This window comes from Ochotona curzoniae, unplaced genomic scaffold (genome assembly GCF_017591425.1).
Source record: "Ochotona curzoniae isolate NIBS_2020 unplaced genomic scaffold, NIBS_Ocur_1.0 contig_605, whole genome shotgun sequence".
NCBI classification, from domain to species: domain Eukaryota; kingdom Metazoa; phylum Chordata; class Mammalia; order Lagomorpha; family Ochotonidae; genus Ochotona; species Ochotona curzoniae.
This window is the reverse complement of record NW_024466491.1, coordinates 64,591-78,471: the sequence shown is the minus strand read 5'-3', so window position 1 is coordinate 78,471 and position 13,881 is coordinate 64,591. Positions and strand designations below refer to the sequence as shown.

The 13,881-nt window shown below is 57.6% G+C and overlaps 1 protein-coding gene across 2 annotated transcripts in view; it reads left to right on the top strand.

Annotated features, from left to right (window-relative positions):
* Positions 1-13,853, top strand: part of INSR (insulin receptor) — a 69,718-nt gene extending 55,865 nt beyond the window's left edge. The window contains exons 12-21 of one of the 2 annotated variants that reach the window (XM_040990355.1): positions 1,063-1,202; positions 5,228-5,387; positions 5,737-5,836; positions 7,960-8,027; positions 8,987-9,231; positions 10,158-10,268; positions 10,365-10,524; positions 11,444-11,573; positions 11,932-12,066; positions 12,793-13,853. In XM_040990355.1, coding sequence (XP_040846289.1) covers positions 1,063-1,202; positions 5,228-5,387; positions 5,737-5,836; positions 7,960-8,027; positions 8,987-9,231; positions 10,158-10,268; positions 10,365-10,524; positions 11,444-11,573; positions 11,932-12,066; positions 12,793-13,147 — 1,604 coding nt within the window. In that variant the 3' untranslated portion in view covers positions 13,148-13,853. Of the gene's footprint in view, positions 1-1,062; positions 1,203-5,227; positions 5,388-5,733; positions 5,837-7,959; positions 8,028-8,986; positions 9,232-10,157; positions 10,269-10,364; positions 10,525-11,443; positions 11,574-11,931; positions 12,067-12,792 lie in introns of both variants that reach the window. The other variant, XM_040990354.1, reaches the window with a different exon arrangement.
* Positions 13,854-13,881: the final 28 nt, after the last annotated feature.

Sequence of the window (13,881 nt, the reverse complement as noted above, 5' to 3'; positions counted from 1 at the left end):
CTGGGAAGTGGAGCTGTCGGGATTTGAACCAGCACCCGCATGGGATCCCAGCGGATACAAGGCGAGGATTTAGCCACTAGGCCACCACGCCGGGGTCATGCCTGGCGTTTTCATTCTGCGACCTTTTGCAGTGCCCCCACATAGGTGTGGAGTTGAAATTCTTTGGATCCACATGAAGTTAGCGTTAGTTCTGGTCCCTGTGAACTTTGGGAAATACTCCTCTATAGTCAACACCGCGTCTTTGAGGATGCCGCACTGAGCCAGTCCAGAAGAGTCGGCTTATTATTATTATTATTGCTAGTGTGTAGACTGAGCAAGCATAGATGTTGTTGTTGTTGTTCCTGTAATACAATGATACAGTCCCCCAGCATTTGTGTTACAACAGGTGTACACGCTGCTGAATTCGGAGAAGGCGTGTGGGTGTTTTGTGGCCCCCTATCCTGCATCCTGGTGCCCCGTGGCCCCCTATCCTGCATCCTGGTGCCCCGTGGCCCCCTATCCTGCATCCTGGTGCCCTGTGGACCCCCATCCTGCATCCTGGTGCCCCATGGACCCCCATCCTGCATCCTGGTGCCCCGTGGACCCCCATCCTGCATCCTGGTGCCCCGTGGACCCCTACCCTGCATCCTGGTGCCCCGTGGCCCCCTACCCTGCATCCTGGTGCCCCGTGGACCCCTATCCTGCATCCTGGTGCCCCATGGACCCCCATCCTGCATCCTGGTGCCCTGTGGACCCCTATCCTGCATCCTGGTGCCCCATGGACCCCCATCCTGCATCCTGGTGCATAGTTGTACAAACTCAACTTGAGAAGGGACATCTGTGGCTCTTCTTGGTACTGTCTTACAACTTCTCATGAGTTTGAGAACAACACCAAACTTATAAGGTCCAGGAACCCAGCCACCCCTGGGGTCCTCATTCTGTGAGGTGCCCGCTCCGCAGATGGAGGGACTTGCGGGTTCCGGGAGTGACGTCACGGGCACGGTTTCTCGACAGAGGGTGGCAGGGGTGGGTTTCCTTCTCTGCTCACATCTCCCTCCCTCGCTCCTCCCCCCCCCACTCCAGCCAAGGCTGACGACATCATCGGTCCCGTGACCCACGAGATCTTCGAGAACAATGTGGTTCACCTGACGTGGCGAGAGCCCAAGGAGCCCAACGGGCTGATCGTGCTGTATGAAGTCAGCTATCGGCGCTATGGCGATGAGGTAGGGGTCTCCGGGCTCGTGTGCTGGCCCCTAGGGGCCCTGGGGGCGCTTGGGAGTCGGGGGACCCCCCTTCCCTCCTTAGGGCTTCTCTCATCAGACCCTGTGTTTTTAGGATTGGAAGTCTTGGGTACAACTTTTCAGGGAGATGACTCAGAAGAAATCGAATAGACTTTTCTTTCCGAATTTCTCGTCTTACGCGTCGGCTCTGTTCTCCACGCTGGGTGCTGCGGGCTTGTACCCGCGTCCCTCCTGATGTGACAAGGAACTCGCCTCGCTTTAGGGACAGAGAAGGTCTCACTTGAGACCCGCCTGCGTGACCTCAAACTGGTTGTGTGTGTCTTTTTCCTAAACGTGGTTGCTGTATGATTTTTGGTATTTACTGATGGGGTGCGGAATCGTAACTCCACAGCGACATCTAGCGTGGGGGCAGTGTAACTGCAGCAATTGTGTGTCTCCCCCCACCCTTGGACACTTGTCTGTGTCGGGGTCCCCGGAGGGGTTTTGAGGTGCGCTGAATGGACCGCTTAGCCTGCAGTGACCTGCTGTGCTGTAGGCCAGGAGCCAGGAGTTGGTGTTTGGCACAGTGGTTAGGCTCTACCCTCTATCGAGTGCCAGCTCTGCTTCTGATTCCAGCTTCCCGCTATGCACACCCCAAGAGGCAATGGGACTGCTGCAAATAGCAGGGTCTCAGCCACACACATCCAAGGCTTGGATGGAACTCTCGGCTAGGCGTGGCAGGGGTGGGCTGCCCTCCTTGCCTCACGTCTGTACTCCTCTGCTCCCGGCTCCTGGCCTAGCCTGACCTGGCCGTAGCAGTCATGACATCTGGGGAGCGAAGCAGCAGGTTCAAGATCTTTGCCTCTTTCTGCCTTTCCAAGAAAATGAAAATAGACAGTTCTCCCTCGCTCTGGTTGTGTTCTGGAAGCCTGTGTCTGCTCTCATCATGTCCTCCCTCGTAAGAGGCCCAAGCACTGGAGACCATCTTCTCTGCTGCTTTCCCTGGTACGTTAGCAGGGAGCTGGATCAGAAGTGGAGCTGCCGGGACTCGAACTGGTGCCGCTATAGGATGCTGGTGCTGCAGCTGGTGGCTTTGCCGAGATGCCAGCCCTGAGACAGAGATCTACCTGCTGGCGTACGCCCCCAGATGCCTACAGCAGAGTACAGCCAGGGGCTCCATCCAGGTTTCCCATGTGGGTGGTAGGGATTCAGGCACCTGGTGCTAATCAGGGTGTGCATTAGCAGGGGCTTGGATTAGATACAGAGCTGGAAGTGGAACCGAGGCGCTGTGCCATGGGGTGTTCCCTGTGGAGTCTCCGCTGGTGTGCTGCGTGCCCCATGCTCACCCTTAGAGCTCTGGGTGCCATGGGGTGTCCCCCGTGGGGGTCTGTGCTGGCGTGCTGCGTGCCCCAGGCTCACCTCTAGAGCTCTGGGTGGTCATACCCCTTTCCCTCAATATCTCTTGGTTGTTGGGTTTCTTTCTTTGTTTTTCTTTAACTTGTATTTTATTTGCAAGGCAGAGTTAGAGAAAGAGATAGAGAGAGACAGAGATCTCTCATTTTCTGCTTTATTGCTCAGATTGCTACAACAGCCAGGGCTGGCTGGGCCAGGCACAGCCAGGAGCTCCCTCTGGGTCTCCCACATGGGTGTAGGGGTCCAAGCATTTGGGCTGTCACTTGTTGCCTTGCGGGTGCTTTAATTGGGGGAGCTGGGGTGGAAGTGGAGCAGCTGGGACTCGAACCAGCGCCTGTGTGCGATGTCGGTGTCATGGGCAGTGACTGAACCCGCCCAGTGCCATGGCACCAACCCCTGCACCTTATGCAAATGGCTTCTTGGACCTTGGTCAGGTGTCAGCTGTCATGTGTCTTGAGTGTCTTGGTGTTAGCGGAGTGCATTTGTGGGCAGGTTCTGGAAAACTTTCCGTCCTGCCCCCTTCCTCGAGGTATGGGGCCCATGCCAGGGTGAGTGAGTGTGTTTGCCCTTGGACCTGGCGTGCAGCCGCCTTTGGTCTCCCTCATATGACTCAGGCCGCCACTGCCACGCACGGTGAGGAGGACTTTGGACAGCCGCTCCCAGCCCAGCCCTATTTTGTTTTCCTGCTCTCCTAGTCATGTGAGAAGCACGGGAGAGTTTTTGCATTTCACGGTGTGTCCTCGCCTCTCCCCACCCACCATCCGACTTTTATTAGCATGTTCCAGCCCAGCTCCCTGCAGGCATCCTGGAGCCCTGGGGGCGGTGTCCCCAAGCTTGGTTCAGACTTGTAGGTTCTGGGGGCGGGTCGGGGGATCCCTGGTCTCCCCTGAGCAGTTCTAGGTTCACCTCAGATCACCTGTTGGTCATGGGGGTGGGCCGTGCACTCCCCTATGTGTGTCTTCATCCTCTTTCCTCCTGCTTACCCAGTAGTGGCCGTTTGGGTAGATTCCAAGTCTTTTTATGATGATGGGGGAAAAAAAAAAACATCAGAAAAATAGAAGCCTGCAAGCAAAGAGCGTTTGCTGTTTGTCTCCAAAGTTTTGACCTGTGTGTGGACTGGATCCACATATTTTTTTTAAGATTTGTTTATTTGAAAGGCAGAGTTATATATAGAGAGAGTTACAGAAGAGAGAGAGAGAGAGAGAGAGAGAGAGAGAGAGAGAGATATCTTGTCTCCTCTGGTTCACTCCTCCCAATGGCTGTGGGATCCCAGGGCTGGGCCAGGTTGGCTCTAGCATCTTGGAATTCCATCCTGGTCTCCCTCGGGGATGGCAGGGCACCAGGTATATGCCACATCTTCTGCTGCTTTCTTGGGTGCCTTAGCAGGCAACTGGATCGCAGGTGGAGCTGTTAGAGGTTGAACTGGGATTCCTAAGAGATGCTGGACTTGCAGGTGGGAGGCGAACTTGCCACACCAAATGCTGGCCACCTCTACTCTCTCTTTTTGAAGACATACAGAAAGGAGGGAGGGTCCACTTGGGCGGGTGGGGCCCCCATATCCTGAGCTGTTGTCACTGACGGCCCTGCAGGGGCACATCAGGGGAAAGCTGGAGGCAGCAGCTACAGCCAGGACTCCGTGCCAGAGCACAGCGTGCAGTGTGAACTGCCAGGCCGACTCTCAACATTGCTGGGTTGTGGCTAGAATAGCCCGTGGTCGTGGGTGGTCCCTAGGAGATGTTATTACTCCAGATGAATCTTGAAGGGCTGGCCTGACACTTCCTCAACTCCGGGCTCAACTCTCGGACTCACTGTGTGGCCTTGTGAGTCAGGGGTTAACCAGCAATCCACTCCCCACGGGTCCCCTTAGCTCTTTGCCATCTGTTGCCTCCCAGCCCCTCCCTGAGCTGGTGTTTGTGCACTGGGACAGTTGGGAATAAACAGCCAGAAGATGCGGAGAGAAGATCACCACCAGAGGGTGCCATTGGCTCTCAAGTAATCTCTAGTGATGCTGACCACGGGATGGAGGAGATTGGACGGGCTTGGGTAGGCTTAGGTAGAGAGAAATAGCAGGAGTGGGGTTGGCCAGGGGGCAGGCAGTTGGGGGGCAGGGATGCGTGTCCAGCCGGCCCCCAGCGCAGGGGGTGACTGCAGGGTACAACGGTATTCAGAGGTGGGGTTCGGTGGGGTTTCGGGGAGCAGGAGCTGCCGATCACACGCAGAGCGCATGGACCGAGCGATCCCGTGATAATCATTAGATACGTGGGGTTCTTCTAGGCCAGCGAACGCGCTGAGAACCAGCCAGCCGGCAGAGGGATGGATTTTGACTGTTCTTGCCGATTTTGGCTTGTTCTTACGTGTTTTGTAAATGACTGATTGATTGATTTGGAAGGCGGAGTGACACACACACACACACACACACACACACAGTGTGTTGTTTGAGCTGGGAGCGCACAAGTTCGCACGGGTCCCCAGGGTGGATGGTGGGGTCCAGTTGCTGCCGCTTCCTGGCGGGGGTGTGTGTGCAATCTCGTGTGGGGTCTGGTGGCCATTGTGGGGGCCTGGCACAGGGGGTGCGGAGCTCAGCTGATCTCTTTTCCATCCCCCTCCCCTTCCAGGAGCTACACCTCTGCGTCTCCCGCAAGCACTTTGCTCAGGAGCGGGGCTGCAGGCTGCGGGGTCTGTCCCCGGGGAACTACAGCGTCCGGGTGCGGGCCACCTCCCTGGCGGGCAACGGCTCCTGGACCGAAGCCACCTACTTTTATGTGGCAGACTACCGTGAGTTGCCCATGCTTGATGCTGGGGTGTGTGTGTGTGGGGGGGGGGGCAGCCAGATGGGGTGGGATGCTGGGAAGCTAGGGACAGGGACCAGCAGAGTGTTCCTGTATACTGGGTTACTCCCCAAGTACCCAGGCAGCTGGAGCTGAGACAGGCTGGAGCCAGGAGCCGGGAGCTCTGTCTGGGGCTCCCGCGTAGGGTAGCCATTATCTGCCGTTTAGCTGGAGTCAGGCTCGAACCCAGGTCCTCCGGCGTGGGAAGAGCACCTTCCCTGCTGGCGTGATTTTTTTTTTCTGGTCCGATGTGAACCTATTTTGATATGCTCCCCTTTCTAATTTCCTTTCAGTAGATGTCCCAACGAATATTGCCAAAATTATCATCGGCCCCCTCATCTTTGTCTTTCTCTTCAGCGTCGTGATCGGAAGTATTTACCTGTTCCTGAGGAAGAGGTGAGTGGAGCTGTGAATTCTGACTGCTGAGCTCTCTGTGGCTGGTTCTTGTGAGGTTGCGGGGTTCGGGGCCAAGGGGGCGGACACCGGCTATCCTGAGATGTGGGAACAGCCTGGCCTGCGACGCGTTCTCGTGCCTGGGTCCTCGCGACCAGACAAATGCAGTGGTCTTGGTCTTAGATTCTGCCAGGCCAGCGGTGGGGAAGGTCCACATGGGCCCTGCGACATTACGCTGCCACGGGTAGTTCAATTTTGAGTCCCTCTGGGGCTTCCAGACTATACCATTTCCTTCTTTCTTTCTTTTTAAATATTTATTTTTTATTGCAAAGTCAGATAGACAGAGAGGAGAAGAGAAAGAAAGATCTTCTGCCCAGTGATTCACTCCCCAAGTGAGCGCAATGGCCGATGCTATGCCGATCCGAAGCCAGGAGCCAGGAGCTTCTGCCGGGTCTCCCACGGAGGTGCAGGGTCCCAAGGCTTTGGGCCGTCCTCGATGCTTTCCCAGGCCACAAGCAGGGAGCTGGCTGGGAAGTGGAGCAGTTGGGATTAGAACCAGCGCCCCTATGGGATCGCGGCATGTTCAAGGAGAGGACTTTAGCCGCTAGGTTAGGTTACCATGCTGAGCCCAGTTCCTGGGGTGTTTCGTCCAAACCTCTGTATCCATAGGAAACTAAGGCTTACAAATGATGGGCTGATGCGAAAGTTGATTGATACTTTGTTTAAAAGCAAAATGAAACCTGCCTGTTCAGCAAGGATACAGACTAGCAGGTGCATACGGGAAAATCAGAGTTTGTGTTCAATGTGGGTGGTAGCGGCTGCTGGTCCAAAGCTTTGACCTCGGTCTGCACGATTCCCACCACTTGCTCAAGCAGGGGAGTCCTGGGGAGTGACCACTGCAACCTGGTTAAAATTCCACTGAACGGGCCCGGCGCGGTGGCGCAGTGGTCAAGGTCCTCGCCTTGCACGCCCGGGATCCCATATGGGCGCCGGTTCTATCCCGGCAGCCCCACTTCCCATCCAGCTCCCTGCCTGTGGCCTGGGAAAGCAATGGAGGACAGCCCAAAGCCTTGGGACCCTGCACCCGCGTGGGAGACCTGGAAGAGGCTCCTGGCTTCGGATCGGCATAACATCGGCTGTTGCGCTCACTTGGGGAGTGAATCATCGGACGGAAGATCTTCCTCTCTGTGTCTCCTCTCTGTATATCTGCCTTTCCAATAAAAATTAAAAAATAAATCTTTAAAAAAAAATTCCACTGAACATGGACTAGGAACATGCCTGGCCGTGGCATAGTAGCTGATTGGTGGAAATCGTGTCTGCAGGGGATGTGTGTCCAGACCGCCGCCCGAGTGGGTACCCAAAATCACGCATGGCGCCCAGCCCTAGGGGTCCTGTGTTTGCCTCTTAGGAAACTTTTCCAAATTCTAATTACCAAGAGAGACCGGGCTTATCAGTGGTCCACCGTCCTAGTTGGGGCCAAAGGCGGAAGCTAGGAACTTAGTCCGAGGCTCCCACGTGAATGGCACTTGAGCCACCACCATCCCTGCAACCTGCTGGGGTCTGTACTGGCAAGAAGGTTAAAGTCCTGAGCGAGGAGGGAGTGGCCATATATGCAGGTGCCTCAGCAGGGGACACGAGTATGTTGGCTGCTGGGCCACGCACCTGCCGTCTCCCCACCGTGATGAAATCTCACACGGAACTTGGACACAATAAAAACTGAGTAATAATCATTATGGAAAAAACCAGAAAAGTGACTGTAAAGCCACAGGAGCCAGGAGCCTCTTCCAGGTCTCCCAGGCGGGTGCAGGGTCCCAAGGTTTTGGGCTGTCCTTGACTGCTTTCCCAGGCCACAAACAAGGGAGCTGGATGGGAAACGGGGCCGCTGGAATTAGAACCGGCGTCCATATGGGATCCTGGAGTGAAGCCACCCAGGTGCGTGGACTCAGGAGCTGCCTGACGGACCTTCACTCACAGCCTCAGGGACCCTGGCCCCGCCACCCACCTGTGGGATGCTGAGGGTCGCTGTGTGCCCTGGACGGCAGGTTCACTCACCTCCTCCCCGTGGAGATCCCCTCTACAGAACTGTGGGAATTTCAAGCTGCCCGCCCTTGCTCTTTCTCCTCCAGGCACCCAGACGGACCCATGGGGCCGCTGTACGCCTCTTCAAACCCCGAGTACCTCAGCGCCAGCGATGGTGAGGCCCCTTCCCGGTCTCGGGGGTGGGGTGGGGTGGCGGGAACCTTAGTGGGTGGCTTGCAAATGGAGTGTAAAGACCCCCTGAAAAGTACGACTGTGTTTTGGTGCGAAACAAGTTAAAATCCACGTAGAATTTTTTTTTTAAAGTGATATGCATTTTCCATGCATTATACAGGTTGTAGTCCCTCCCCCTTTTAAAGTTTGGTTATCAGATTAAGCCTGTGACTTTCAACTCCGTTCTTCCCCACGCACTTTTTGAAACACCTGCAGAGGGAGTCATGGGCTCATGGGTTAGCTTCGTAGGCTGAGCTCAGCCGGGTGGGTCTTCCGCTGCTGCCCCTGATCTGCCTGTACCCTTGGCTCATGCTGAGTGGTCTCAGAGGGCCTCATGGGAGTGTCTGGGGGTCCGTAGGCTGCCGGGGAGCCCGGTGTAGGGATGGTGACAGAGCCCCACTCCTTCCTGTAGTCTCCTAGGCCCTGACAGGTGAGCCTGGGTTTCATGCCATGCTGTGCTTTAAGGCTTCCTTAGCAGCAAGGGGACAGAAGGCGCCCTGTTCCAAAATGCAATCCTTTGCTTGGCGCATGCTTGCTGATCTCTGTCCACTGCAGCTGGACCACGAGGTCATGGCCAGGCCCTGGGATGGTGGAGACACACACAGGCTGTAACCCCTTCATGGACATGCCACCAAGCCTTGCAACCACATTTTGGTCAACCAGTTCTAACCTGTCTGCTTGGCACCTTGCGTAGACAAGAGCCATGGGAGGGAAGGGGCGTCATGTGGTGGTGGTGGGGGGGGGGTGTTGGGGATCAGAAAGGAGACATCAGCCCCTCCCCAGACCACTTTGTGGGGGGGGGGCTCAAGAGAGGGCTGTGGGTGTGCTGGTGGCCAGGGACCCCCTCCTCCTCTTCCCGCCGAGGGATTGGGCGGAAATGCCGTGTAGATAAGTGAGGAGTAGTGTTTCCGTGTTCTGTGTACGTTCCGGATGAGTGGGAGGTGCCGCGAGAGAAGATCACCCTTCTGCGGGAGCTGGGCCAGGGCTCCTTCGGCATGGTGTATGAAGGCAACGCCAAGGACATCATCAAGGGCGAGGCGGAGACCCGCGTGGCCGTGAAGACCGTCAACGAGGCGGCCAGCCTGCGGGAACGCATCGAGTTCCTCAATGAGGCCTCTGTCATGAAGGGTTTCACCTGTCACCACGTGGTGAGTCCCGTCCGGGAGGAGGTGGATGCTGCTGGTCCTGGCTGTTCCCTCATTCAACCTCCTCCTGCCACTCTGGCCCATGGGGGACACTGGGTGCAGGCCCTTGCCCATCCCTCACCCGGTGAGCCTCAAGATGTAGGGGGGCGGGGGAGAGAGAGAGAGGGATTGCTCCTGTCTTCATCCCATTCTCTCCCAGCATGCCTGTCAATTTCCAGAATCTTCCATCGCTTTCTGGAATCTTCTGTCGTTTTCTGGAATCTTCCATGGCTTTCTGGAACCTTCCATCCCTTTGCAGAATCTTCCACCTCTTCCTGATGCATTGGCAATCCTGAGCCACACAGAAGTCCACTACAATTCATCTGTCCTCATCCCTGCCCCCAGCCACCCAACTCTAGTACAAACTTTTCCTGTCTTTCTGGAATCTTTCTTCGGTTTCCACAATTTCCCATGACTACACAGGCGTTAGCTGTGCCCGCCCCCCCGCCCCACACCCTCGTTCCTTTCCCCTTAGCCTGGCACAAATGACTCCTGCCTTTCTGTCCATGTGGTGGTCTCTTGGTTTCTCTTGGGGTCTCATCTGTTTGCCATGGGAACGGACAGGGCACCAAAATCCTCTGAGATGCCTGCCACAAGAAGCTTCAAATGACAGGTGCCAAATCCAAAGCACTAGTTAGTTTAGGAGCTGTGCAGAAAAGAGCGGAGAGGAGGCCAGGAGGGGGTGGCTGTGAGTTGGGTGGATGTGGGCTGAGGGCTGCAAAGCCCGCAAATAGGAGCAGGTGTTGAGATCTGTCTCGGGGGATGCGCTGGATACGACCTAGAGCTATCCGCACTGCCCGCAGGTCCAGGGGGACCCTATATGGCAGGGACAATGAGACAGCATAACCCGGACCATGCCTGGACTCTCAACTCGCCCTTGCGTCCCGCAGGTGCGCCTCCTGGGTGTGGTATCCAAGGGCCAACCCACGCTGGTGATAATGGAGTTGATGACCCATGGAGACCTCAAGAGTTACCTCCGTTCCCTGCGACCCGAGGCTGAGGTGAGGCTTCCGGTCTGTCCCTGGTCCCCCCTGGGCCCGCTCCCGGACACGGGTTCTAGGGTCTCCGAGCCATCACCCCATCTCTTTTGACGATAGAACAACCCCGGCCGCCCTCCCCCGACCCTGCAAGAGATGATTCAGATGTCGGCCGAGATCGCGGATGGCATGGCCTACCTCAATGCCAAGAAGTTCGTGCACCGGGACCTGGCAGCTCGGAACTGCATGGTGGCCCACGACTTCACTGTCAAGATCGGAGGTTGGTCCTTGAGTTTTGCTTGCTGCTCAGGCCCCGCCCCCGGGAGGAGTTGGCGGGGGGGAGGGAAAGTTTCTCAGAGGGTCATTGTTGACCGTGAAAGGGGGCACGATTTGGCCCTCCAACAGCAGTAACTGTCCTCCCTGGAGGGGCCTGAGTGGCTGTTTCTGTTTAAAATGGGACTCCAGTCTGGCTGTCACAGCGGCCAGATTGAAGTGTTGCCCTGGCCGCCCGAGCCTCGCGGCCGCCACATTGCTTAATGTGCAGGAAGATCCTGGCCAGCTCCCCAGGCAGCCGTTTTGGACGGGGAAACCACAGAGCAGTTCATGCTCTGATGAGTGGGGTGACCAGGACCCCAGTGGAAGCCACACCTGGGGTCCAGGAGGCCGGGTCAGGAAAGGACTCACCCTTGGGTGGGTCTCTCTCTCTCTCTTCCTCCCTTGGTCTCTCCCTCCCCTCCCAAGCCTGGCAAGGCAAGGCAAGGGGCTCATATTGTGGTGCGGTGGGTGAAGCCGCTGCTTGCAGCACTGGCATCCCCTGGGGAATCCAGTTCAAGCCCCAGCTGCCCCACTCTCCATCCAGTTTCCTGCTCATGTGCCTGGGAAAGCAGTGGAAGATGGTCCGGGTGCTGGGACCCCCTGCACCCATGGGGGCAGGGAGGGAGACCTGGGTGCAGCTCCTGGCTTCTGCCTTGGAGCTGGTCCAGACTTGGCTGTTGCAGCCAGCTGGGGAGTGCATTGGCAGATGGAAGGTCTGTTTCTCTCTGCCCCTCCCTGAGGAAGGGGAGGAATCGATGGATGCTGGAGAGAGATGGAGGGAGCGTGGGGGTGGGAAGGACTTGCCAGGAAGGGGGCACTGGGCATGGAGGGCTAGCCGCGCTGACGGCTGATGCTGAGGCCGCGCGTGCGCCATTTGTTGACAGATTTTGGAATGACTAGAGATATTTACGAAACGGACTACTACCGGAAAGGGGGCAAGGGCTTGCTGCCCGTGCGCTGGATGGCGCCCGAGTCCCTCAAGGACGGAGTCTTCACCACCTTCTCTGACATGTGGTAAGTCTGGCATGCGGGGCTGGCTTCTCAGGCACCCAGGGAGAGCGACAGGTGACAGGCCGCAGGGGCCTCTCCCCTGGGGGCTGACCAAGGCTGCGTCGCCTCTAAGGACCCTGGGCCAGCCTTGGTGATGCTGACCGTGAAAGCTGATCCTGTGGGTGCTTGGGACCACCAGGGTGGGTGGTTTTTCCTTGTGCATGCATACTGGCACGTGGGCACATGTGTGGATGTGGGCGTGTGTGTGTTTATGTGTGTGCAGGCATCACGTGCTGTGTGTGCAAGCGCGTGTGTGCGCTGGCGTGTGAGTGGGTGTGCAGGTGCATGGGCCTGCTGAATTCTTGCAACCGCCCTTGGCCAGGTCCTTCGGCGTGGTCCTCTGGGAGATCGCCAGCCTCGCAGAGCAGCCCTACCAAGGTCTGTCCAATGAGCAGGTGCTCAAGTTCGTCATGGATGGCGGACACCTGGAGCAACCCGAGAACTGCCCGGAGAGACTGTGAGTGTAGCCTCCAGCCCATGTGGAGAGTTCGAGTACTGCCTCTGGCTCTTGAGGCCCTGGGAAGCAGCCCCGAAGCTTCCGGAGACTGGGTTCCTACGGTCCCTTTCCCTGGCGGGAGATTTTGGGGGAGCCCTGGCTTCAGAGCCAGCCCCAGCCTGCTTGCTGTTGGGGTATGTGGGGAGGGAACCAGTAGTTGGGAGCCTTCCCCCCCTAGATCCTCCATCCCTCTCCCTGTCCCTCCCTCTGGCTCGCGTGCTCTCTCTCTCTCCCTCTGTCTCTCTCCCTCTGTCTCCCTCTGGCTCGCGTGCTCTCTCTCTCTCCCTCTGTCTCTCTCCCTCTGTTTCCCTCTGGCTCGCGTGCTCTCTCTCTCTCCCTCTCTCTCTCTCCGTTTCTCTCCTCCTGTCTCTCTTCCTCTCTCCTCCTTCCCCCCCCTCTCTTCCTCTCACTCCCCATCCCTCCCTTTCTCTCTCTCTCTCCTTCTCTCCCTGTCTCTTTCTCCCACCCTCTGCCCCTCATTCTCTCTCTCTCCCCTGCTCCCCGTCTGTGTTTCGGATAAATCCATCTTCAAGTCCACGCCCTCCCAGCCCCTTAGGCTCGCACTGCTGGGGAGGTGGGCGGGACGGGGGTGGGGAGCCTGGTTGAGGGTGGTGCTGCGTGCGGCTGGACCTCCTTGCCGCCCCGTGGCAAGGAGTCACGCGCGCTCGCGTCCCCTATGTCCCGCAGCAACGACCTGATGAGGCTGTGCTGGCAGCTGAACCCCAAGATGCGTCCCACCTTCCTGGAGGTTGTGAGTCTGCTGCAGGATGACCTGCACCCCAGCTTCCCGGAGGTCTCCTTCTTCCACAGCGATGAGAACAAGGCCCCGGAGAGCGAGGAGCTGGAGCTGGAGTTTGAGGACATGGAGAGTGTCCCGCTGGACCGCTCTTCGCACAGTCAGAGGGAGGAGGCCGCTGGCCGGGAAGGGGGGTCCTCCCTGGCCGTCAAGCGCAGCTACGAAGACCACATCCCTTACACCCACATGAACGGGGGCAAGAAGAACGGGCGGATTCTCAGCCTGCCCCGCTCCAATCCCTCCTAACACCGGGCCTGCCTGGGAAAGGCTCCAGCCGCGCCCTGCTCGGGTACCTGCACCCCAGTGCAACTCAGGATCTTTCTCACAAGCCCCGAGAGGCTGTCCCCCCCATCGATTCTGCCCTCCGCCTGTCAGCCTTTGAACTTGAGACACCCTGGTGCAATTGCCAATGTGACCGGGGCCGTGGGTCGGAGAGCAGCCAGGAAGCCGGAGCCCAGAAGGAGAGGGCGAAGGGGTTCCCGCTGCCACCACGGCTCCAGAAAAGCTTCTTTTTTTTTTTTTTCTGGATGGAAAGAAAGCGCCTGTTTTTACAAAGATTTTTTTTTTTTTTTGTGCTGGTGTGTGTCTGAGCTACAGTCTAAAATTTGTTCATTCTTGTTTGTGGAACCAAAGTTGGCAAGGGAGAAAAAAAAAATAGGACAACGTCACCAACATCACCTCTCTCTCGTTTCCCTCAGTCCTGTCCCACCCAGGGGGGACAGCCACCCACCCACCACCAATGGCTTGCTCCATCACCACCACTCGCCCCCAGGCTGGGTGGGGCGAAGGTGTGACGAGGCTGGCATGGCCACCTCCTCCCCCTTCTCCAGCGAGATCAGCCGCTCAAGCTGCTCCTTCCCCTGCTGGAAGCCTGGTCCTTTGGCGGAGGCCTCGCCTCCTTGGGGGTCTAGCCTCATCAAGCGGGCACCCTGGCCTTGTCCGGCCTCCTCCTCCCTCCAAACTCACCGGGAGGAACTTTT